Raw genomic sequence first — 26,238 nt, 5'->3', positions numbered from 1 at the left:
AAGACGTTGCACGCGTCGCCGGTCGCATTTGCAACAGGTCGGCGGCGGCGCAACGACTCGCACGCTCGCCCGACTTTGATTTCCCGTCTCGCTCGACGCGCGCAATTAACGAAAAGGGCGGCGTTGGGTACTTTCTCCGTATCGTCTCTGCGTGTTCCTTTCTTTTTTGCTTCCTCTCGCGTGCGCGCAACGTGCGTAGGATCGACGCACTCTTCTCGCATCTGCTTTTTCCCTTCCTACTTTCGCGCGCTGCTGGCTGCCAACGCGCACAGGTCGATTGTGTCGAGGGAATGCTTGAGAAAGAGAGAGAGAATATGTAAGGGTTGCGTTCGGCATCTCGCTTTGCACGCGCGTGCGTGCGTGCGCGGTCGTCGGTGCGCGATGAAAGAGAGAGGGCTAGAAAAAAGAACAACAAGGGAGAGTAACACTTGTCTCTCCCTCCTGCTGTTGCTCGGCGATGCTGCGGTTCTCATAACCGAAATTTGCGACTCGTCTCTAAATGCGATGATAAAAGTTGGGTGGATTGATACAAAGATTGAAAAATTCTCCACTTCTCGATATAACGGATACATATTTATAATTTATTTAAATGACATAAATAATGTGATATTTTTCTACATAAAATTTTTTAATGTATTCATTATTCTATTTTATATGTCTTATGTAGTAAAATTCCTGGCCATGAGCGATAGTCGATGTTATATATGCAATAAAGCGCGACAAACAGATACTCAATGATATAAACATATATATATTCAAGGCTATAATAAAAATACACTATTCATGCCACATGTATCGAATCGAATCGTACAGATTGCTCGTGACGTGAGATTTGCAAACATCTTGAGTCGATTTGGTAAAACACATAGAAAAGAAAGGATAGACTAAATAATGCGCGAGGAGGTAAAGTGGAAAGCACGTGAGGCCAGACGGGCAAAGAAAGGAGATTTTTTTTTTTCACGGATGACTCAATGAGATCGGGCCATTGTGCTAAAACTAACAAGCGAGCCAACGTGCAGCATCCTTGGGCGTACGTCAATCCTCTCGTGTCGGTGCTCGCGCATTTTCTGACTATGAGACCGGCTCTTGTAGAGCCGCCACCGCCAGCAGCAGATGGCCGGGGCCTCTTTTGCGCCTCTACACACTTCCCACGTACTCTCCTTCTACCTTGTGCTCCATCTCTCTCTCTCTCTTTCGTTCTCCTTGTGGCTCTCTCGCTCGCAAAGTTAAATTTACTAACCCATATGGTGCCCCTCGCGCCTCTAACGAGCGCTCATCTTTCTCTCTCTCTTTCCCTTTACGTAGATTCTTTTCTGCATCTGTACACTTTATTTTCCTTCTTATTTTTTATTAACAATTTTTTGCATCAATTTTTCTTGATATTTACTATTGATACACTTTACATTTCTTTGTATGTTAGATATCGCGAGTATCGAACAGAGACTTTTGACCTGTGGGAGGGCAAAATAAGAGTCGGCTTTCTCCCTCTCTTTCTCGCCTACACCCGGATGATATACGGGCACGCGCGTTCCTTGACGTTTACCGCCGGTGGTTTGTAAACCCGCAGCTCCGCGGCTGATAGGATTATCGCGCACCAATGTCGAAATTATCCCGAGAGCGGTTGCCGATGGTCCCGGCGGCTTTTGATGTAGCGGCGTCGAACTGAAGCCGGTAGCCGACCGACTACTGCTCATCTCGAATTCTCGGAAGACGACCCGACACGCGGTCGTAGTTTCGCGAAGAGCTTTTTGGACCGTTTCCTGACCGATTTTCTGGCGGACGGGCTCGTTCCGGATATCGTCGGCGCGAAATAGTTGGAAACCGACGTAAGCCCCGCAATCGCTATTTAGAGTACTCGATTTATTTTCGTAGCTTGAGAGAAAAGCGAGCGGCTTCGACTACAACTTACATTCTAACATATGTCTCGTTTACAATCGGTTTCTCATCAAGAGGAATGCGTGCGCGTGGGGAGAAGCGGTGATATTAAAAATTTCATTCCGATAGCTATTAACGAGTACGATTTAATTATGACACACGCACACGTTAACGCACCGATATATACTATTTTATTACTAATTAACCTGTTTTTCGATTTTTTCCAAGCATATTGCGATAAATGTCGCTGCAAAAAAATGACTTGTTACTTATAACGCTCGTTTCCGCGCGATTTTACGAGGCGACGTGTAACGAGCTACGGCAAAAAAGTGAATTAACTCGTTGTTACCGCGGCTGATCACGGCCGAGTTCGCAATTAGTAAAATGACTCGCTCACTCGGATCGTGTGTGTGTGTTTCGCGCGAACATTAGACGAGCAAGAACCGATAAAATACACTATAAATAACAGTTGCGTGCAACGCGCGTAAATCACTTCCGTGTCGCATCCGAGACGCGCGAATTAACGGCCTTCTCCGTTCGCTATGCTTAGACAGCTTCATTAAGTATCTTTACCTAATTAACGGTTCGACACTCAACGAAATCGCGTAATATACGATCGACTCGTCATTTTGCGTCATCATCGCACCTCGGGTAAAACGTTTGAAGCGAGATTAATCGAAAGAAACATCCCATCGCATCCTCCATGTAAATTTTAGAAAAATTATGTGCAAGTGATTGGAAAAGTTTTTTTCTGTTTTTTTTTAATCTTTATTTTTTAGTAAATTTTCATAAAGTTTTCCAGAATCTTTAAACGATAAATTTTCACATGATAATATCTTCAAGATTATTAATTTACTCGGCATCTTGATGAGATACTCTGCCACCAATACATAACGCGATGGGTCTGTCGATGCGTAATCGTAACATTTGCAGACGCAGCGATTTCTTACGCGTGCGTGCGTGCGTACGTGCATGCGTGCCGGTCGGCAACAGTCTCTTATGCGCGCGCCTTAATTGGCTTTACGTTCGTGTACACGAGCCGCCTTATTAAAACAGCACGAGGCGCGATCCGCGACAGTGCGGCCACTGTGTTCGCGAGTTGCGCGATTTTCCGCGCGCTAATCGCGCACACGCGCATACGAATCTCCATTCTTTCTCATCATTTTCGTAAGGTCGCCTGGGAATTCGCCATTCTATTTTTAGTCGATCATCGTAACTTCCTTCCGCGATAATCTCACGCGTTATTAGGTGGGGGACGTTGGCGTTGGGAGTCGCGTTATGAATGAGGTGAGCGCGTTAATCGGAAAAAAATCGGGGAAAATCGTAATCATGTAGATTAATGCGAGTAAAACTGGAATAATTGACACCGACTTTTAGGAAATATGCATCTGTGAGGTACGCTAGAGATTAATGCATGTACGATATAAAAATATATGAATCATCTTGGCATTCCTTCCCTTTCCCCTTCTCCTGTCGTAAATAACATACGATACTATCGAATATTGTAGAGATAAAAGCAGCGTCGCAAGCATTCTTACATGCATTTTCGCGGAACGTGAGGCTGAGAAAGACTCGAGAAAGAAAGAAAGAGAGAGAGAGAGAGAGAGGAGGAGGGCCGCGAAAGTGATGGGAATCGCGGAGCAGCAGGGGAGAAAAGGGGGAGGAAAGGTGGGGCCCCGAACCGTGGGTCCCACGGCCGAAAAGGCTGCGTGATTCGCGTCCCAGACGAGACGCCCGGCTCTTGGAAAGGTCGAATGAACGAACTTTGGGCGCATCGCGACGCGACACGACGCTTTCCGATGTTTAGCATAAATTATATGCGATAGAGGAAAACGGACGGCGACGGCGACGGCGACGTTCCCGAAACTAAACCGGCGCGTATTTTTAGTCTCGCGTTGCGAGAGACTCGCACGCGATCGACCTCTTTTCCCTTCTAGCGCGGTATCTCTTCCTTTTTCCTTTCTTTTCTTCCCCTCTTCCAGTCTCTCTCTTTCTTTCTCTTTTACGTATATCGTCGTACAATACGAACTTGGGATTTATCACGCGTCGACCAAGTTTTTATGCTCGAATTCAAAGCCGCTGTCATGCTTTGATCCTCTCGAGAGGCTCTAATCCATTATTCATGAGATTAATATACATATTTAATATATATATTTCATATTTTTGTCAATGATTAAACTGAAATATTTCAAATTATTAATTTTTTAATGATCTTATATTTTCAGAAAAAATTATTAATTCTTTGTGATATTATATTTAAAAAATTCTCGTTATTATTTTTGCCTAGGTAGTTCCATCCAAACAAAGATTATTTTCATGAAATCGACAAAAATTTTCCCTCGAAATTAAGATAGCGTGGAAAGAAAAATCTATTTTAATTTCCAAGATATTTTAATTAATCATATATAATTAGATTCTGCACAATGGTGAGGGAATATTGCGAATTGTCTTCCCTCGGAAATTCCTCCTGTCCCTTTACGATCGGAGTAAACAACCCGCTGTTGGTTGGTAACGGTAAAATACGGGAAGTTTCCTTTCGTCACAGACGCCAATCGAGTTCAGCCTCGAATTTATTCCCTCGAGAGCGATGAGTTCGGTTAATGGCGGTGCGTCGTTTCCCCAATACGCTTCCGGTTTCTCCTTCTCTCTCTTTCTCGTAGATTGCTATTACGACGTCGCCCGAAGGCGCCGTTTAACGCGGAAGAAGCGCGCTTCTCAGCCCATTTCCTCTCCCATGCTTGGGCCGGTGTTGTTTCCTGCCGCTCTTTTGTCACGCGCCTCTTCTCGGCTGTAAACAACAAAAAAGAAATAATAAGAAAGCCCTAAGTAGCAGGGTCCCATGCGATAATGATGAAAATAGGTTTTTGTCCCAAGGCTACTCAGGGTAATCTGCCGCCCTGCGTGATATACGATGCTGATGACACGCAGCATCACCTTTGTGGTCACAACTTTTGTATCCAAAGGGAAAAGTATAAAGTTTAGATGTAAAGAAAAATATGTAGGAATAAAATTATTTTTTTACGCAAGAGAAATGACGGTCAATTTAATTAATTAATTTTATATCAATGGATCGTTTCTTGCGCGATAAAAATCGCAGTGTTGAGATCTTACATTGTTTACATCGGAGATTCTTAAAATCCATCATCGGGGGCCCATGACTGCAGGGCCTGTCACTGGCGCCGGCTGTTTCCAACCCTTCCCTTTTCCGCTAACGCGGCGAAAAATGTAGCATATGTGAGACCTGCCCCACCCTCTCGCTCGTTCTCTCTTTCTCCGGGTCCCCGTATCACGTGGTCATCGGGCAGGTACGCATCAGCTGATGCACGCGCGCGCGGGTGAACCTTATTGACTGACTGACTGACTGACTGACTGACTACTCGTCTCCCTTGGGCGATATACTGTCGCTCGACACGAACGATAGAGCGACCATTATTCATCGCCGACTTCATCGCGTGTTGCAAACGTTTCTTTCCGGTTAATCCTTAAATTGAATGCGTTTTTTCTTTACCGAAATAAAATTGCGTAACGCCCTTTTTTGGTTTTTAATAAAAGAAGAATTTTCTTGTTACACTCGTACCATGATTACAATAAGAGTCGAAAGTCGGAAATGGTAACCGGCCGGCCCGATCGAAGTGCATTAATAAAACAGGAGGCCGCATCGTTTCGCATTAAGAATGATCCGTGAAAGCGTGACTTTTGTTCGCATTACGACGAATGAGGAAGGAATGGAACGGCGGCCATTCACAAAGAAGGCTTTCGGTTCCACTTTCGAGTGATAATATTATTTTTCAAACGTGTTTCCCCATCCTTCGGGGAATTTCGACATCGCAACTTGTGAGTAATATTATTGTATCTCGAACAGAGCTCTTCTTTCTTTCCCTCTTTCTCTCTCCCCGAGATAATACTTTGTGTGCTCAGATTTCGGGTCCGCTCAATATGTTCTTGATCCTCTCGATCGACCTTTGGATCGTTTCACAAATCGGCTGCATCACGACGACGACGTGTGTCCATCCGTGATTCGCCTATTTTTACGCGTCCTCTCATTCCTGGAGATGCCGGCGTCGCGAAGCGTGTCCCATGAGCGTTCTCGAGAGAGATTGGGTAATCGCGCTTCCGCGGTAATGCCAGCGGTGAAATTTTCGCGATTCCTTCGAGAAGAGAAGGACGGAAACTATGGATAACGAGCGACGACGCTCGACCCGCACCGCCTTTACATATTGCTACCCGTTTCCTCCGCGCGATCGTTTTCCACGATGATTAATACGCGCGTGTATATACACGCGCGTCGAGATTGAAGCTATAACGTCCTGTTGGAACGTGAAGAAACGCGAGTCGAGAGAGAAAGAGAGAGAAAGGGAGTGAACGAGAGGAAAGGAGCGAAGAAATAACGACGGCGAATACATATTTGTGTGCGCCGCGCGTATATGTGTATGCAAGAGTGAAAGAGAGAGAGAGAGAGAGAGGCAGGGAGAAGTTGAAAGAGGAGCACACGCGGACCCGAGAAGAGGAACGGGCCAGCCGAGGGGAAGAGGGGAAAGGGGAGGCGAGAGAAGGTGGAGGTATGCCGCGCAGCCGTGGGAACCGACTGCCGCGCGAGCGAGTCGCCCCCCTCTCTCCTCTCCTCTCCTCACCTCCCTTCTCCTCTTCTCGTTCTATCGCGCCGGCCGCGCCTGCCGCCTCTCGCTCTATCGCATCGGCGGCCAACGCAACCTCTTTCTCCTCGTCGGTCGTCGAGGATCTCTCCTCGTCGCGATTCCTCTCGTCGTGTCTCCCGCGCGAGGAAGAGGATCGCCGGAACAAGAGCGGTTTCCCTCCTTCGTTCTCGTCCGTCTCGATCGTCTTTACCGTCCCGTGGATTTCTACCCCTTCTTCGTCGGTAATCGCCGCTACCGGTGCACGAGTAACACGAACGCACACATGTACGGGCCAAGACGCATTGTTCCCGCGGGGAACCGCGCCTTTTTTCGAGCGCGATTCCTCGCCGATTTCATTCCGATCCCCCGTAATAAATTAGCGGGCGATCACGGTGGCATTTGTCTTCCCGACGATTTATTCTCCCCCGCTCTTTTTCTCCCTTTTATCCTCCTGATTTGTTACTCCGCTATGAAAGAGATGGTCTTTTTCTCTCCTTTTCGGAAGGTACGCGCATCCTGCGTGCCTGCGAGTCTCCGGAGGGAGCGCGTCCTTGCCGCGAGAGAAAAAGGCGGTGTATAGCTCTCGTCTCGCTTCCGTCTACGCCTACTACGCTATGTTCTACCCCTTTTGTTCGCTCACCTCGTCGTGCACGACGAGGCCCTCGGACCGGTCTCGGGCGCATTCGGTATCTCGCAAAAGGTGCACCACAACCTGCGCCAGCGCCTCTCTCTTTTCTCCGCCCGCTTCTTTTAACAGAGACAAATTGCTCGCGCGTCCTTCAACCCTTTCGCCGCGAAGGGCATCCGCCTTATCTGTACGAGCGTTCGCGTATACCGTTGAGCTAATTTTAGCTAGAAATACGCGGGTGTTATACAGGATGTTCAGGTGTAGATGTATTACGTTTTGCTCTCGCATAAAATTAATCGATTAAGAAATTTCAATCGACATATTTACTCTTTAAAAACTTGGAGTTCTCTATCTCTTTTCGAGAGATTTGTTTGTACTTTGTACAGTTGGGAATTTTACTGAGAATTTTTTTTAAACGTCTGATAATTTCTTATATCACAAGTGATAACCCGATATCACAAGTGATAACCTGGCAGTACAGTGATATGATGACGTAAACACATTCACATGTAACATACTTTTTGTTTTTTTTAGATTTGATATTATTCTTATCGTATTATTCAAATTGACTTTACTAATAAATCAAGATGCAATCGATTATAAAGGTGCTCGCGTATTCCGTATATTTTATTCAATAAATAAATTTATTTGAAGATATATCTTTTTGTGCAGATTTAATTAAAGAACTTTATTTTAAAAAATTGCATTCAAAAATTTTGGATAAAAATATGACGAGAATTTTTTACAAAATTTAATTAGACCTTTAAATTCTAAGGAATATTATTTTGGTTTTAAACGAGAACATATATATTCAAATTTTAATTTATTTTTACGTCTCGCACAATTATATATTTTATTTTTTATTCCCATTGTATGTATCTATTGTGTGTTTCGTTACTTTTCATTGTGTGTTCCATTATTTTGTTTTTTATGTTCCTTTTTATTCTTTAATCTTTTATTTCGTGCTCGAGAGAGAGATTGCATTACGCGGAATGAAAGCTCGAGGGAGGGAGCGTAATGCGGTGTCTGCATAAATTTCCATGTGCGAAATGGTATTCGCGCGGGATTACCGGGGACTCGTTTACGGGAACTCGGGCGAAACGCACACATATACGGGGAAATGGCGGGCGAACTCGTCCACACCGTCGCCGGATATAAACATTTATTATTCTCCGCGCGACGGCGACGACTCTAACGAGGTCGCGTTGTAATATGCCATGAGCCGCCCAGGGCCGCTCTCCTTCCATGTGCATGTTCGTTCTATGACGTTCATAATTAAACGACGCATTATCACTACCGTACACACCGACGTGACGCATCGCGTAGGACACCTCCGTTACACAACACGCCGCAACAATGGACGCTTCGTGGCCGAAGCCACGATGTGCGGTTTGTCGGCGCGACGGGAGTATCGTTACGAGATTTACGAGTTGTCGTTTCGGGTATCTTTACCGGGATCATTTCGGGTATCTTTATCCTTTGGGGCTTGCGCAGGTTACGGAAGAGCCATGTGCGTACGCAACGGGGGCCCGACACTTCCTTTCTTGTTTAGGCATCCTGCACAGAGGAAAATATCATTCTACTGTCAAAAGAAAAGCGATCAGTTTATTTTTCTTTTTTACTCCCGACTGTTGCCAACCTACATCTTCGATTTTCACGCGAACATCGTACGAATCTTGTAGTTCGCCGGAACGTAATGTCGCCAGGAAGTGGGAAATTCAATTATTACTTTGTACTCGTTTCCATACACTTTATTTAAAGACACCAACCAGTCTCTGTCCGCTTCTCTCGACATGTACCCTCGCACTGAGGCAACGACGGTTCCGAGAGACGATCTTTGAATTTATTGATCGAGATACATTCGTTATTTTGGACTATATCGATCGAACGACAAAGGAGCTGCCGATCAGCTATTTACCCAATCATGAAAAACAAAACAACCGATACAAGTAAAGCAGATCTCTCGAACCTCGAACGTGTTCGCTTATTTCCTTAACATACTTGAATACAGTATACATTTTTCTCTGTGCTCAGCTTTGGAGTAGGATTTTCCTTCTCGAGAGTATTATTTTGTTATTAGGAAAACATAATTGGGAGGGCGTGCAAGGTTGAAGGAAGATTTAGAATCTGCGAAACGCATATTGCGTGTATCAATATGATACGAATTTATATCGAGAATCACTCAAGTACGTAATTGGTTACCCGACATTTAATTTCCACGTGCGAATAGTGCCTCGCACGCGCTCGCACGTGCGTACCTTAAGCGCGACGCGATTTACAACGGCGGTATATCACGTGGTTATGGAAGTTAACCCCCATGGGGAACCATAGACTGCCCTCCTGTCCCTGAACGATAATGCACAAAAGGGAGTGATTTTTGCGCGTGTCTGGTCCCCTTTCCTCTTGGGGTCTGCTCGTTCTTCCCCTTTTTCCTCCTTTTACCAGTGACGTGTAACCGTTTTTCCTCGATGTACGATGACAACGACGACGACGACGATTATGTTGACGGTGATGGTGCCGTGCATACTCGTGGTTTTTCTGCGGGTGCACGCGTGGCAGAGGCATGCGTGGCAGGTGTACACGTGACGCAGTACGTTTAATTTATTATTAAACCCTTTCACCGCGGAAATCTTTCCTTCAACCGTTACCGTTACCTTTCAAAACTCGCACGCGAGTCACGGTCGAGAAAAATTCGAAAATATCGCGGCTTTTCATTCAGGATGTTGAGAGAGGAGGCGATCTATAATTCGCGATGGAATTCTATTTGTACGATAAAACGTCGCACTATAATGTATGTGATGTACACATTCTTCTGCATTTTTAATTCTTCGTATATTACGTAAAATTGCAAATGGAATTCCGGATTAAAATTCCGGATCGCCTGAAACATATAAAATTGTAAGCTTGAATCGATTAATATCCTCTTTAAATTCGTTCTAAAACAAAATAAGGCATTGATCCTTTTTACTTCCAAATGTCGAAGACTCATGACAGCTTTCTTTTACTGTTTACAGGGCACATTCTCGCTGATAGTGGAGGCTTATCACGACGCGGACAACAGCACGTCTGCCGGTGAGCGAGCAATTTTTCTCTCTCTACTTTTTTTTTTTTGGATCTCGTATCGTCGCATCGAGCACGAGTGCGTGCGTGCGTGCGTGCGTGCACGCGCTCGTAAAATACCGGAATGACGAAGGATTATCGTAAAATTAGTCGCGGTGGCGTTGTGCGCGTTTTAAAGCCGTGAGAGAAGGCAGAGGAAGGTCGCCCCCGTCGGTTGGGCATGTGTGGTCCAGCTGGTTCGCTGAGAGAGCGACACGGTGTCTCGTGGACCAGTCAAGAAGGCGCTTCCGGTCCCCCGAGCATGACACTCACCAGAGACGTTGCATCCTCTCCGGGCATTCTCTCTTCCTCCTCCTTCTTCGTCAACTACCTCTTGATCCTTATCCCCTTTAAAGTCTCCCCCGAGACGAGAATCGGAGAGAGGCAGCGAATAAATTTCTCTCTTCTTTTCGCGTTCAATGGCCCTCGATCTCGAAATAATTGTATTTATTTTGAAATATTTCAATATTTTTTTTTATATATTTTTAATATTTTTAATATTTTTTATATATTTATTGTTTTATATTTTTATATCTATTTTTCTTTATATTTTATTTTTTATTTTTATATCTATTTTTCTTTATATTTTGTTTTTTCCTGGGATTATTGCAAATAATGTACTCAAGAAGTATGTATATATGAAAGAGATATAAAAATAAGAATAGTTTGTAAGATTTGCGAGTACACTATCGGGGTTGCATCGCGATATATCAAAGATTCGTTTTCTCGTGCTTGCCAAGTTTACGGTGTTACTTGGGATACTTGACGTGTCGTAAGTAAAACGTGAATCGGGGTGTATAAATCTTACGTCGACCGGGCCGGCTGGTCGTTGCTCCGCGAACAATCGTCGCGTTTTCATTGTTCTATTCAGTCTCCATTGCCGTTGGCCGTTCCTCGTTTGTAACCGCGTTATTACGGCAACGCGTCTCCGTTGTGTCATAGCGTTGTGCTGTCGACCAGAAGCAGGTTCTAGAACGCGCGCTATAGAGACAGAGAGAGGAAAGCGAGAGCAAGGAGAGACGAGAGAGACGCGGTTAGCGAGCGGGCGGCACACTAGTGTTTCCTTCCTGTGTAACCATAGTACACCCATCTTCCATCGCACTGTAGTAACTCGACACCAAGTATATACGGGCTCATCCAACGAGGCTAGCTTAAACCCACCGCCAATTGTACTGTTGGTATCCTGGATATATTTTCGGCGAGAAAGAACAGCGGATAGAGCTCGTTACAATCTCTCTATCTCTGGTAAAAAGAAATGTTTGAACATTTAAAAGGAGGCAGGAAAATTGCGGCGATCGGAATCCAACTGGCGATCTTCATTCGTCCCGATATTCCAGACGGAATAACGCCACGTTATAATAACGTCGGAGGCGGATACGATGTATAATAAATGCGCGTTACGGTTTTCCGTACGCAGGTAGCGCACGCATCCGCCTCGCGTTGTTCACTCTCGAGACCGGCTTTAAAAACGGGGTAAGAAGAGCGAGACCGTTTAATTCCTTCCTCGAGGAGTCCCGCCGCGGGCACGGCTCGTCCCCCTCCCCTCCTCCCTCCCCTTCCCCTTCGGATAATTAGAATCGGCCGACGGGAGAGAGCGGAAGCTGCATATACGCGCGCTCTCATGCGTGTCGCGCGCGTACACACGCACACACGCGTGCGCGTCGCGTCACCTATGCCGTCGCCGTCGAGACTCTCCTCGTCCAATTAACCGAATTTAACTGTTTCGGCGCCACGTGGTGCGTACTTTGTTCGATCCCGCGTCGCGTCGTTATCTGTCCACTCGACGGCGAAGCAAGGATTTCGATTTCGATGAGGGTACGAGGACTCTGCTGGGTCGGAAAAGCTCGAGGTTGCAGGGGAATTTTGGGCGTTTATGTCGTTAATAAAACTCGCGTTGAGAGAACCAGTGTATCTGGATACGTCGAACGCGTTGTTTTTATTCCGGTATATGTAATTAATATTCAGATAATCCAATGTGTCATCTGTCTGTCAAGATGATGATACGTCAAGACGATGTGTAGCTTATTATTATCGGGAAGGCAAGAACTATCTCTTTCGCGCACGGTTCTTTGTACGCTTGCGCTTTTTTTACACAGCAGATACGTTTTATCCCTTGCACTAGAGGGATAAGAAAACGATAAGTTTTCGCCGTCTGATGTTTCTCGGTGTTAACGCTCGCGTTACAACCGGGGCGAGTGTTGTCTTGCACGGCCTCTGGATTTTATCGTCGACACGCCGCTTATATGTTGCAGCTCTCGGCATCTGCGATTCTTTTCCCAGCGTGCGGATGTTGATATGAAATCATCATTGACGTATCGAAATCTGTCAGCTTCCTAAATTTGTTTCGTTCCGTCACACGAGCGGAAAAAAGGAATTTATTTACATTAATTGATAAAAATCGTTTCTTTGGAATTCGCTTAAAAAATTAAAAAAAAATAGTAATTATTATTGTAAATAGATTTTTAGTTCGAAAATTAAAATGAATAATACAAAATGAAATTTCAACCTCAATTATTTCACGTTTGTCAGATTTTATCTAACAAATTTGTTAGATATCAATTTAATTTATGTAGGAATCGAGTTGTTGTTCGGCATCTTAAATAGATAGGAAACGAACAGTTCTTAACTTAAAGGTACAAAAGACAAGTTTTCGACAGAGTTATAAATTAGATGGTTGAAAATTTAGAATTGAAAGTGTGTGGGAGAAGAATGTCGGGAAGATACTACAATTTATTTACATTAATTGTTAAAAATCGTTTCTTTGGAATTCGCTCAAAAAATTAAAAAAAAAATAGTAATTATTATTGTAAATAGATTTTTAGTTCGAAAATTAAAATGAATAATACAAAATGAAATTTCAACCTTAATTATTTCACGTTTGTCAGATTTTATCTAACAAATTTGTTAGATATCAATTTAATTTATGTAGGAATCGAGCTGTTGCTCGGCATCTTAAATAGATAGGAAACGAATAGTTCTTAATTTAAAGATTTAAAAGACAAGTTTTCGACAGAATTATAAATTAGATGATTGAAAATTTAGAATTGAAAGTGCGTGGGAGAAGAATATCGGGAAGATACTACAATTTATTTACATTAATTGTTAAAAATCGTTTCTTTGGAATTCGCTTATAAAATTTAAAAAAAAAAGTAATTATTATTGTAAATAGATTTTTAGTTCAAAAACCAAAATCAATAATACAAAATGAAATTTCAACCTTAATTATTTCACGTTTGTTAGATTTTATTTAGCAAACTTGTTAGATATCGATTTAATTTATGTAGGAATCGAGCTGTCGCTTGGCATCTTAAATAGATAGGAAACGAACAGTTCTTAATTTAAAGGTTCAAAAGACAAGTTTTCGACCGAGTTATAAATTAGATGGTTGAAAATTTAGAATTGAAAGTGCGTGGGAGAAGAATTCCGGGAAGATACTAGACGTTGACACGTCGAGATTAATTTAGACCGAAAATGAAACGTTAATGTATATCCTCACACTATATCATGTCCCGGATACACACCTATCCCCGGGACCCTTATCGCGGATACAGCACTTACATTGTGCGCTCCGTCTACCGTGCTGGCTCCGGGCGCGATATAATACCCACACAACGCACACGATGGCGAAACGAGCCCTTTATTGCCGCGTTGCTCGGATGCTGCTTCCTTTCTCAGGCGAATACCACCACCTCCTCTTCCTTCTCTCCTCTTCTAATCACCGCCCCCGCTCCCGACGTTCTCTCGCCTCCTTCCCTTTCGGGCGCGTCCCTCTTCCTCTTCTCTTAGCCCTCCATAAACTCCGTCGCGTCGCGTTGCGTTACGTTGCGTATTATGACGCACGCCGGTGCACGCGTCATCGTTGCACCTGCGCTCGCGATTCCTGCAGTTGCACTCGCTCTTCGGGTCGCGAAAATTTTGTGAGAATCCGCTTTCGCGTCCGACATTCCTCAAAGATGCACAGAGAAAAATATCATTCTACTGCCAAGAAAAGCGATTACTCAGTTTATTTTTCTTTTTTTAGTAATAGTTTTTTACTTTTTTTTAGTAATAGTTTAATTACTTTTTAAATAATAGTTTTTTTTCAACAAAGACTATATTCTTGATAATAGTCTTAAAATATACTCATCACAAGTGTTAGAAAATCTCATTATCATGTACTCGAAAGAAGTTATTTTCTCTTCAAGAATATTGTAAAGTTGTATCAAAGAAAAATCAAACTTACTTTACGCCAACTTTATGCAGTAAGCAAATCAAATTTTTGTTTTAATTTAATATTCTTGACTAAAATACTGCACTTACTAAAATTCAGAATATATTCAATTAAATTTAATGCTTGTGGTGAACTTGTGATATATTTGCGGATATACAAATTTATGATACATTTAAAATAAATAATATTTGAATACAGTATACATTTTTCTCTGTGTGGATCCCAATCGTAGATCGAGAGATCGCTTTCCATTTAAGAGATATTTCTCTCGCGTGTCTTATATTTTTAATATCGATGATCCATTGTATCGCCAAGTAATTTCGAAGCGATCTATTTCTTGGCGCGATATGCACGCGCGAAATGTTTCGACTAAAAATACGGGGGACTTTAAATAAGTATCGAACGGTTTTAAAGAATGTTTCCCTCCATCTTTTTTATCCCCCGGTCTAATTTTATTCCAGCACGATGCGACGATATTTATAAATCACGGCGGAGGAAGGTGTCGCGCCCTAACGATTACACGTGTCGATAAAGGCGGCTCATCGATCGATTCGTCACGCGTGTCGTGGTGTTTATTATACGCGAACCAGTTTCCTTTGTCGCTAATGACGATGGGCTCTGCGCTCGGTTGTTGCTCGTTTTGGTAAAGGCCGATCGGATTACTACTCTTCCTTTCTTTCATTCATCTGCCATAGGAGGAGCAGGAGGAGGATGAAGGAGGGGAATCTGTCTGTCTCTCTCTCTCTTTCTCTTTCTCTTTCTCGTTGGTCTCGTTCGTTCATTCGCGGTGAAATCAACAAGCGTTTATTACGAGGTGTGTACGCTTTGTGTGGGATACGTATAAAAGCGCGTGGTAAGTATATTAAATTCAAGATCTCGATATCCAGCCGAGGTACTGTTAAACGCCTCATTTTAACACGCGCGTGTTCGAGGAAGCGCCTACGTTTCTACGATTCGTAACAGCAGCTCGTTAACTACAAAGTGGACGCTCCGATGTGTATCTTTATAAGGGATCGTGTATTTTGTTTGGAAATACGCTTCCCGCGGGAAAATCCCAATAGACTGCTATTTTGTTGCGAAGCTTTTGAATTTTTATTCTTGTACAAGTCTCTGAAGATTCCCGATTCCAAATTGCGATTATAGTTAAAATTAACTGTATGTGCGATAATATCCTATTTCATAATAATAATATACAATTCTATACATATAATATAACTTTACATTAATGAAGTAAGATTATGAAATTACAAATATTTTTAAAACAATTTAAAATTGTCCTTATTTTTATAACTTTAATTAAATTTTGTTTTAGTTTTTTGTTTGTTTAAAACTAGATATATGACAAATTTAAATATTTATTCAAGATAGAATAAGAAACATTCATGTGTGAAAAATGATAGTTAAAATTGTGTACGCTTCTTGAATTAAAATCACATCAATTTTCGACGTCACGCAATTTCGTGCGATACATATAACATTTTGAATAAAGCTTCAAATTTGTCGTGATTAAGACAAAGCACGCGTATAACGTCCATGCATGCTTTCATCTCTCAGGATCAGGATACATTTGGGACGCATCCAAACTTGCTGCTCGATTTGTCGAGTGTTCTATTCATTTTCATTTGATGCGTATGCGACGCAAACGCAGGGACATACGTATACACGAGCGAAAGGAACACACTCCAGCGGTCGTGACTCTCCACACGCGCAGCTTACGTCACTGTCGATTGTCAACCGCTTTTCCCCGGCCGGTCTTTCTCCGTGCGTCTCTCTCACTCGCAAACGGGACACCGTTGCGCGACTCGCTCGTTGCACATCGCCCGATGCACTCGGGAGAGCGCACCTGCCTCCTTTCGCATGATAATAACGATGGCGATAATTGGCTGCCTTCTCTCTCCGCGTTCCACGTGTCAATCGGCGGGAGAGAACAAAATCGTCGCGTTTTACCTCGATTGAAAAGATTAATGAAAAAAATAATAATCTCTTTTTTGTAGATCTTGTCAAAAGATCGTTGTCAAAACTAGAGAAATTATTTTCAATTAATCATTAATCGCGAGTTTTTTTGTTTAGAGCGAGTGCTGTTGCCCTTTAATCTTATATTTTCAAGATACAAATTAATTACTATTAGTATCTTTATTATTATTAAATTTAAAAACAATTGCAAATAAACATTTGATTAAATACTAATATATTTTCTAAAAATTAAAATATATGAGTTTATAATTTTTTCACATTATTTGAGATCGCATTTATACATATTTGTTTGAAATATAAATATAAACAAGAAAATTTGCGTTATATCACAATTGCCAAAAAATCAAGTCTGTGACTCGTTCCGTTTACTAAGAAATTTACACGCTAAATCTTAGCAAAGGCGGTTTTGTTGGCGTGTCGGAAGTTGATCCGCCGCTCGTTGTCGGATTTTTCGATTCATTTTGCTAAATAATCAACACGTTTTTTCGCACAGAAAAGTGGACGTAGCCGCTGGCTATATGCCAGCTTTCTCTCTCTCTCTTATTTCTTTCTCTTTCTCTCTACGGGCTATCCTTGTTCGGCAGCCGCTCGTTTCTGAATGAACGAACAATAGAAAATGTCTGCTACGCGCCGGCGCTGCTATGCGTCGTTAATGAATACCTTGAATCGGTCTGGCCTCGAGCACGCCGGGTGTTTACCGGGTGTGTATTATCGTGGTCAAGTAGAAACAACCGATCTCTCTCTCGTGCTAGCCAACGGTCCGGTCGCGGGAAACGGCAGCAGGAAGTTGTAACTTTGCCGATACACACATATACATATCGGTAATCGCAACCACCTTTCAGACGAATATAAATGCGGATTAATCCTCCTTTTCCGCGTCTCCGCGAATATCATTAGAGAACGTCACTTTCTATCACGTTCACACGCATCGCGCACGCATGTGTGTCATCTAAATCGAAAGTCTTTGATATTTATATCGAATGAATCATCGTTGAAAATTGCGTAAGATATATATTGATATACATTTACATATTTTTTTTCTCTTTTATAAAATCGACGTTTTTAGACACTTATCTTTTATAAAAAGTTTAGATTCTTTTATAAAAATGGCAAAATTTATAAAAATAATACGCATATTAACATTACCGTAATTATTTCATTTAAAATGCAAAAGGTAGTAGGTGCAACATTATCAATAATATTGTTATATATTTCTTGGTTTTCGACTCGCGCGATTTTTTTTATAAATACAGTTATCTTTAATATATGTATGTATTAAAAAACCCTCTTTGTCATCTCTTTCTTTTTCTCTATTTCTCGGGATTAAATATGTAGCGGGCCGCTTATCCCGCGCGCGTAGCGTGCGAAGATCGGTGTTTTCGGAACTTCGGAACTCGTAACAGCATCACCTGGGAAAATAGCCTGGTAAACTGCCTCATCTCCCTCTTATATATATGTGCGTACGTGTCTGTGCATCTCGCTCTTCTTCTCTCTTTCTTTCGTTCTCGACTCCTGTTTCGCCGGCAACGAAACGCCACTTCCTTCTGGGAAGAGAGGCTGCTCCCTCCTTAAGTATCCTCGGGCACGCCATCGGCGAAAACTTTAGTCCTTTTGTTTTCTCTCTTCGTTTCTTCGCTCGTTCATTCTTCCTTCTCGATGAGCAAGATACAAAGAGCGAAAGAGCGCGCACAGTGACGCCTAATCGAAGGACTCCTTTCAATAAGTCGCGTTATCAGGTGATAGCAGGGTATCCTTATCGACTTATATTTTCTCGATCATGTCTACAACATGACAATTATAACGAACGATGTTATTTTAATCATTAATTAAGATGTAAATAACCATTAATATTCAATATCAGAAATTGTACTTTATTAAGCGACGATATGGATTCTTTTATTGATACCGAACGACATTAAAAATTGTCATACACGAGTTTCTCTCTTATCAAAAAGCCTATTAATTTCAATCGCACGCGACAGATAATAATCCTGAAAAATATCGTTTGTGACACAGAGAAAAATATCTACTGCCAAGAAAAGCGATTACTCAGTTTATTTTTCTTTTTTTAAGTAATAGTTTTCTTCAACAAAGAATATATCAAGAATATATCAAAGAATATATTCTTGATAATAGTCTTAAAATATACTCATCACAAGTGTTAGAAAATAAATTCTTCTTTTGAGTACACGAAAATCTCATTATCATGTACTCAAAAGAAGAATTTATTTGCTCTTCAAGAATATTGTAAAGTTGTATCAAGGAAAAATCAAACTTACTTTACGCCAGCTCTATGTATTAAGCAAACCAAATTTTTGTTTTAATTTAATATTCTTGACTAAAATACTGCACTTACTAAAATTCAGAATATATTCAATTAAATTTAATGCTTGTGGTAAACTTGTGATATATTTGCGGATATACAAACTTATGGTATACTTAAAATAAATAATATTTACTTGAAATGTGTAATATGTACATTTGACAGATACAGAGATCGTGGAAAGTTTGCGAACTGTCATATAACTTTCGAGTTTTATCATCCAATCTCTCCCAATCTTCATTCATCGATAACTTTCGAACATTATTCTCATCGATGCACGAAGGTCGATCCATGCATCTTTTGCTCAAGCGGCTACGCCACTGACCTTTACTGCACCCACAGAAAAGATTTCTAAATTTAATGCTATTACACTTCAATCTATCATAAAATAGGATCGATATAGCGACGATCATATTTTTCATTAAAAAAAAATATTTTAATCTTAAATGGAAAATTCTTAAATCTAGAATAAAATGATCCTGATACTATCTACAAAAGACGACAGACGCATATCGGTTTCACGCAACTACTGGTGCTAATATCAAATTATTCCAAGTGCAAGAATATATAGCTTAGATTTCTTTATATTATTCTTGTTTTTAGATTATAAAGACAATCTTATTTAATTCGAGAGAAAAGAATAAGAATTATTGTTTTAAAATTGTTTCATTTTTATACTACATAAGATTGTGACTGGGATTAAATGTGTCAAGAATAGTTTTCGTCTTATCAGAAATCCTTTCTGAGAGGGTGCACGCGATAGACTTGGTACATTACCAGTTTCCCTGGGTCCAGTTCGCGGGTCCGGGACGCGCGTGCACCGAAAACCGGTGCCGTGAGATGCAGGTTTTTCGGTAGGGCACCTGATCGCGTAGTAGCCCGACCGAGTAGGATCCTAATCTGCCGGGGCTATTACGATAATGCGCCCTTATAAGGAAGGCCTCTCTGTAGCCTCCGCTCGTTCAGTTTACACGAAAGCGAGTAGAGACAACACCGGACGAGAGGACGAGCCGCAGGCGAAGACGAGGACAGAGAGAAAGAGAGAGGGAAGAAGGACGCCTCTTTCCCAGAGCCGCAACGTGGTATACGCTTACTCTCTTTGTGCCGGATGCGTGCCGCCGACAGAGTAGCAATAGCGGACGAACGTCCGGTCTGCCCTCTCTTTCTCTTTCTCTCTCCTTTTCTCTGCTTCTCTCTCTCTCTCTCTCTCTCTCTCTCTCTCTCTCTCTCTCGGAGGGCCGATGCACTTCGATCGCATCATTGGGTGCACCTCGTTGCTCCGTCTGACACTGGACGTGCTGGGTAATTATTCTTATACATCTCGATTCGGCCGCAACGATATACACAATTTTTTTAAATTAATATAATAATATATTTATGTTTGTATATTTATATACAAGTGTTTTATATAGGATATATAGAGTAATATTGTATTTTCCGTCAAAAAATAAGCATCTTTTTCTCCGGCAAAATTTCCGAAAATGCATCATTTTCCAGAATATATGACCTAACCAATCTATATTCTACTTGTATGAGACATCCTGTATATTATCTATGCGATTCACTATTCCCCCATATTTGTAAGTATTGACAGTCTTAGGATACAGTATAAAGATCGCTCGTCTCGAAAGTAATTGTTGAATTGTGAAAAATCGCTCAAAGGAACGTATGATCTTTTCAGATAAAATACTGATTACGCGGCTGACCACCCAGAAATGGCTGGACGTCGGGCCAGAGTGGACCGTCGACGAGCACAGGAGCGCCCATTCGGAGATGGAGTACGAGTATAGGGTGACATGCGTGGCGCATTATTACGGCAAGGGATGCGAGAATCTGTGCCGACCTAGGGACGACAATTTCGGCCACTACAGCTGTAGCCCAACCGGCGAGCGTGTCTGCCTATCCGGCTGGAAGGGCGACTATTGCAACACCCGTAAGTCATCAACTATACATATACAGTACCGGTCAAAAATATATCACCTTTTTTTGAGGATAATTTTAAAGTATATATATTTAATTAATTTTTCTTAAGTTGCTGTGTTCATTATTTAATGAAAAGTCTATTGTTAAGTAATTTATATACCTACTATTAAAACATGTGACTAGACAAAAATATATACACTTTGAGTTGTTATTCTCAAAAAACATAAAGGTGATATATTTCGGCCGGTATAATATCGCATCCAGTAACTACTACTCAAGTGGTAGCAGGATATTAATTTACCATGCGTTTTCCTTCACGATTGCACGCGCGTCCGACAGATTAATCTCTCGTCAAAATTGAAGAATCCTAGTTATAATTATATATTTCAATGCTAATTATATATTTAGACTGAAAGATCGAGCAAGCAACTGATTAACCATCGACAAATGGATTATGATCGATGATAAGTTTCTTGATTCGCGGTCGCGATTAACGATCGCTGAAAAAAACTCGTCGATCCTGCCAGTTCGCGCGATTATTAACAGGCAGCTGATTCCTATCGATCCCTGTCTGAGTATCGACCTCGCTATCTCGACGTAATACGACGATACTCTCGCGCGAACGTTCTCCGCATCCTTATCCTCGCGCTCTGTTTCAAAGCCCGACCGAAGGAGAGGCCCGGTGCGCCGAGACTTCGAAGCGTGCAGCAGCTTCCCACGCTTAAGCTCGCGCGTGTGCGAGTATCTCCCTCTCTCTCTCTCGTCTTTCGTCTCTTCTCGAGCTCTCTCGCCCTCCTCTTGTCCGCGCGACCCGACTGCTGCAGCAACAGCAGCATCCCTCTCCTCCTTCGCCCTCTCGACTCTCTCTTTCTCTCTCGCGTACCTGCGTGCCGACCGAGAACTAACTAATCTGTGTGCACGTGTAATGATCCGAGACTGTGTTGAGCGATGGAGGCGGGAGGAGGCGAGAGGAGGCGAAATCTGCCTTCGTGTGTGGCAGTCTCTCTCTTTCTCTTTATCCTCTTTCTTTCTCTTTCGTCCTCGCTCACTCCTCGGAGACTCCACGCGAGAGTCGAATGGGGATGGCCGTGTTGCTAGAGTCGGACAGTCGTCGACGCCGAAGCTCCCGGCTCTCTCTCTCTCTTTCTCTCTCTCTCCCCCCCCCTCTCTCTTTCCCTCTCTTTGATACGTACAGGTACGTATCCGCACCTGGTGTTCGACTACGTACCTGTGCACGTACAAAGGTGGTTTTCATTCGCGAAGGAAGCGGCTTCGTCGCATCCGCCTTTTGATTCAGGCAACTCGAGACCCGGGTCAGATTGTGCCGAATTGTCCTCGCGACAATAGGCGAACCACGCCACAAGTGTCGTTCACTTTCATATAGAAGACAGATTCGGAAAATTTACGCAGTTGGGTTCTACAATTCATCACACTTTCCGGTCTTGAATGAAAAATTGGAATCTACATAACGCAAAATGTGGGACTAAAAATTATTTAATATTTTTTTAAATTTATTCCCAAATAGCTGTAATTTGTATACTTGACATTTAAATTCTTATTTAATATGAAATTAAATCATATTATTGTAATTCTCTCCTGTAACTTTGAGTTTTATGCTTCATACACATTACTTACATATAATAATACAATATCACAGATAAGTCATTGTCATGTTAATTATTCGTGTTAATGAAATTTTATTGTATTCGAATATTCATTACATTTATAACACACTATATTACATTTAATAACACATATTATTAATGTATAATATATAAAATAACGGTACATCATTTAACTGCATAATATAATTTATAATTTCTTACGAGAAAAATAGGAAGCTCCAAAATTTAATCCAAAACTTAAAATATAAATATACATAATAAATATACATAAATATACATGAATAACAACTAAATTGTTATAAAATAATACACGATTGATTTTGATATTGCACGGAGATAAGTCGTGGTTTTACAAGTACACATTTCTGCTCTTATATGAAGCGATTAATGTCTCCGCTTTCCCACAAGCTTTCCTCGCCAATTCTCGGATCCCGAATTCCAGACTTTCTCGATACCGATCGATCGTAGGCGAAGTCTCCCCGCGTGTGGGGCCCGTCGGTCCCCCGGTCGTTGCACTCTCGACGCCGCTCGGCGCGCTCGTCGCGATCGACAAAGTTCGCGCACCGATTACTAATGGACTGCTTACACTTCATTTCGTGGACATTCCTCGAGGAATCGATCGCCCGCGAAATCATCTTTTATAGACTTTACTATATATCCCATCTTCTCCAACGTCTTAAAAGAATGGAGTTTAATATAAGAATTTTAAGCCGACTCAATCAGCTGATCTTTATTAACATCGCGCTTGTAATTTCCATCATTTTTTTCGACGGCGAAAAAGAAAGAATTAAAAGAGATATTTGACTGATAACACGAGACGAAAATGGTCGATTATTCGTTACCGTAATATGGTTCCCATAGGATTATTATGCGGCCTATTAAGAAGGTGAAATCACTGTCGCCGCGAAACGTCGGAAAATATACGACGATTTAAATCACGAGCGGGGCGCAGACGGCGCAGACTCTCCCTCGGAACGAGTCTCGCGAGAACACAAAAGAACTTTCACTTCTTCGTTAAAACAAGAAATATCCGCGTTCGCGGTATCTCGCGTTCAACTTCACTACTTCCGCATCGTATCTTCCCGAATTCTGGCAATACTTTTCTTTCTTCTCTCTCTCGATTCGCCGTGAAAAATTTGCAATGTTCGCAGAAACATGAGAGCATTCTTTATACATTTAATTTATTAAAGTTAAGTATCAGGAATTTGATTACAGATTGATTTATATGACACTATATTTTGCATATAAGCGAATTTTTACCTCTCGAGTATCAGTGATATCTTTTCAAACGCATTAAATCTGTCTAGACCTTTACCTCATCCTTGACTTCTCTCGCCACCTTTTCATCTATACTTCCATAGCATTTCGTTTAATCGATTCCTACCCAAAAAGTCGTCTCCGAATTGCCGAACGCATTTCCGTCTCAACCGCTTCGATGAATTCACTGCAGAAGCGGCGAAGGGTTAATCTTTCGTCTCGTTAACCCCCGTGGTGAGAGGGGTGAGTTAAGAATAGTCTGCCGCAGGCAGAGTCGGGCTCTTTCGGGGGTGCGACTGCGTTTTATACGGGGGTTGTTAGCGGGCACGCGGGGCGAAAGAGAGAGAAAGAGAGAGAGACAGAAAGCAGCTGGCAACGCGCGAAGAGAGTCAGGCTTGAACGAAAGAGAGGCCCGAACGGGTCGGGGCCTGACAGCTGCACCGAGGTCGGTGCTTTAACCAACAGCTGCTCCGGACTTACGTTTGCAGTCCACTTCCATTCCGGCTTCTCTATGTTCTCCTTCTTTTCTCTCATCCCCATAGTTTTTTGCCATCCTTAGGCTACGAAACGTTTTTCCGAATACGTCTCTCTTCTCTCCTCTTATTCATCTACCTGACCGAATTTTCTACCTACCTACTACTACTCATCCTTCTTTCATGGCTCGATTATAGCTGTTCGAATTCGAAAAAATAATCATCGAAATCTGTCAAGTCTTAACAAAAAAGAAGGCATTAATAATAGAATAACAGCTGTAAACTTCTAAGGATGCGTCACTTGACGGCCACATCGTTTAACACTTAACAATAGCTGCAGTTTCCGGCCGTAAAAATCCTAGTTCTTACAATCTTCTTAGAAAAGAAGATTGTAAGAGTCAGAAATTCAGAGAATTTGAGAATTTTTAAAATCTCATCTTATTTTCCAACTATCTCGATTCGTTAGATTTGACTAAATTCAAATAACTATTCAAACTAACTTGTTAGATCACAATGAAGCAGGTACTATGTGGCCGAGAAGCTATTTTTCGTAAGGCGGAAAGAGAGAGACAGAGCCTGATAGTTATAAAGGGGAGATGGATGGACGGTGTTCTGTTTTTTATCATCGGGGGTCTCGTGACCGTTTTGACGAAGGGAAATCGGTTGGCCGGGGATAGAAAATCAATAAGTACGTTGCGGAACCGGGGAATTTCGTAGGGTGCAACACCGACTGCAGCTACATGTGTAGCTTTTCTCTCTTTGTCGCGTTTTTTCTTTATCTGCCCGGGGTCGGGAATTTAAAGGGAACCGATGAATTTCATAACCCAGTCTGCATATTTCACCATCCAATATTACACTCGTCGCTTATTTGCAACTTTTTTTTTTTAAATTCTCGGTGTCGTTAATCGAATAACAGTTTGTGGAATAATTGGTTTTTTTCATGTTCAAATTAAAATAGAATTCAAGTTTCTTTTTTTATTCGGAAGGAATTTAAAAAATTTCAAAATGAACGAGTTCCTCTGATTTCATGTCAACGCGTGCATAATTTTAGAATATTTACGATTTAATCAACAATTGTGATAAAGTAATAATGACTAATGTATGCAGCAGAATATATAATCGACAGATATTTAATTAGGTCGATTTGATTATACGAAAATGAAAACAAACTAGTTAATACTTCAAACGAGTTAATTAATGCTTCCAATCAGCAGTGAAATTTACAATCAAGTTAAAATGAAAATTGCTACTATAATTCATCTCGTTACAAGTCTGACCTAATAACCGGTTTCATTGCTTGCAATATTTCTAAAAATATGATTCACATCAATCAAGAATTCGGAAAAATGTCGGCTACGTAAATTTATGATTCGATATTTTGTTGGGTTCTTTTTGAGTTGATGAATGTAATCATTTAAATATCACGTCGAATAAAACGCGCGAGAGGACATCTTCTCGATATCTTCTTCTCGGCTTCTCGGAACGACTCTGGTCGGCTCCGAAGGTTCCCGGCGTGAGATGGGGCGAAACACCCGGGTGAATTTATAGTCCACCTCGCGTGGTTTTATCTCGAAAAATCGCGCGGTCGCGAATCGGCCGTAAATAATCCTCGAGGGGCAAGATTTGTCGCGGCTTACGAGATTTGTTTAGTCACTCGTTCCCCTCTACTCCTCCCTTTCCCGAGGAAAGAAGAAGAAGAAGAACAAGAAGAAAGACCCTTCTTCCCTTTTCTTCTTCTCCGCCAACGGCACGAAGAAAAGGTGGTAGAGGCAGAGAGGAATCTCTCGTTGGTGGAATCTCTGCGATTCGGTCGTTCGTCGTCGGCGGGTCGGGGAGGACGAGAGATCAGCAGAAGAGACCCTGACGGCGGGATCGAGGGGGGCCGCATCTCTCTCTCTCTCTCGTTCTTCGCTCTATAAATACCATACTCCTTAGCGCGCGGCGAAGCCGCTCCGCACCAAAGTCCGTCCGTCCGGCCGTGGCGAGTCGGGCCGTTGCGCTCGGTGCCAAGGTCACGGGGCCCTCGTCGCCGCCGCTGCCGGGGCCCTGCTCGCCGGCCCTGCGCAGAACCGCGTCGGAAACGTTGAACCGCCGCCGTCCTCTCAACCCCTTCATTGACCGAGCGCACCGGGATCTTTCTTTTTCTCCGGGCGAGATCGTTACTTTTATTTTCGAGCCAGCCTGGCAAACTTTAATTGCACCTTGTAATGAGTGATA

At 42.3% G+C, this 26,238-nt stretch overlaps 1 protein-coding gene across 2 annotated transcripts in view; it reads left to right on the top strand.

The window, feature by feature from the left end:
• Delta (neurogenic locus protein delta) overlaps window positions 1-26,238 on the top strand; it is a 78,494-nt gene that overhangs the window by 39,995 nt on the left and 12,261 nt on the right. For both annotated transcript variants that reach the window (XM_083102061.1, XM_083102060.1), the window contains exons 3-4: window positions 10,152-10,209; window positions 20,425-20,676. In XM_083102061.1, coding sequence (XP_082958187.1) covers window positions 10,152-10,209; window positions 20,425-20,676 — 310 coding nt within the window. The remainder of the gene's footprint in view (window positions 1-10,151; window positions 10,210-20,424; window positions 20,677-26,238) is intronic.

This window comes from Camponotus vicinus, unplaced genomic scaffold (genome assembly GCF_025532165.1).
Source record: "Camponotus vicinus isolate PSW18456_S1 unplaced genomic scaffold, iyCamVici1.0 SCAF_6, whole genome shotgun sequence".
In the NCBI taxonomy this organism is placed as follows: Eukaryota; Metazoa; Arthropoda; class Insecta; order Hymenoptera; family Formicidae; genus Camponotus; species Camponotus vicinus.
Note: the sequence above shows the minus strand (reverse complement) of the source record. Positions and strands in the feature narration are given on the sequence as shown.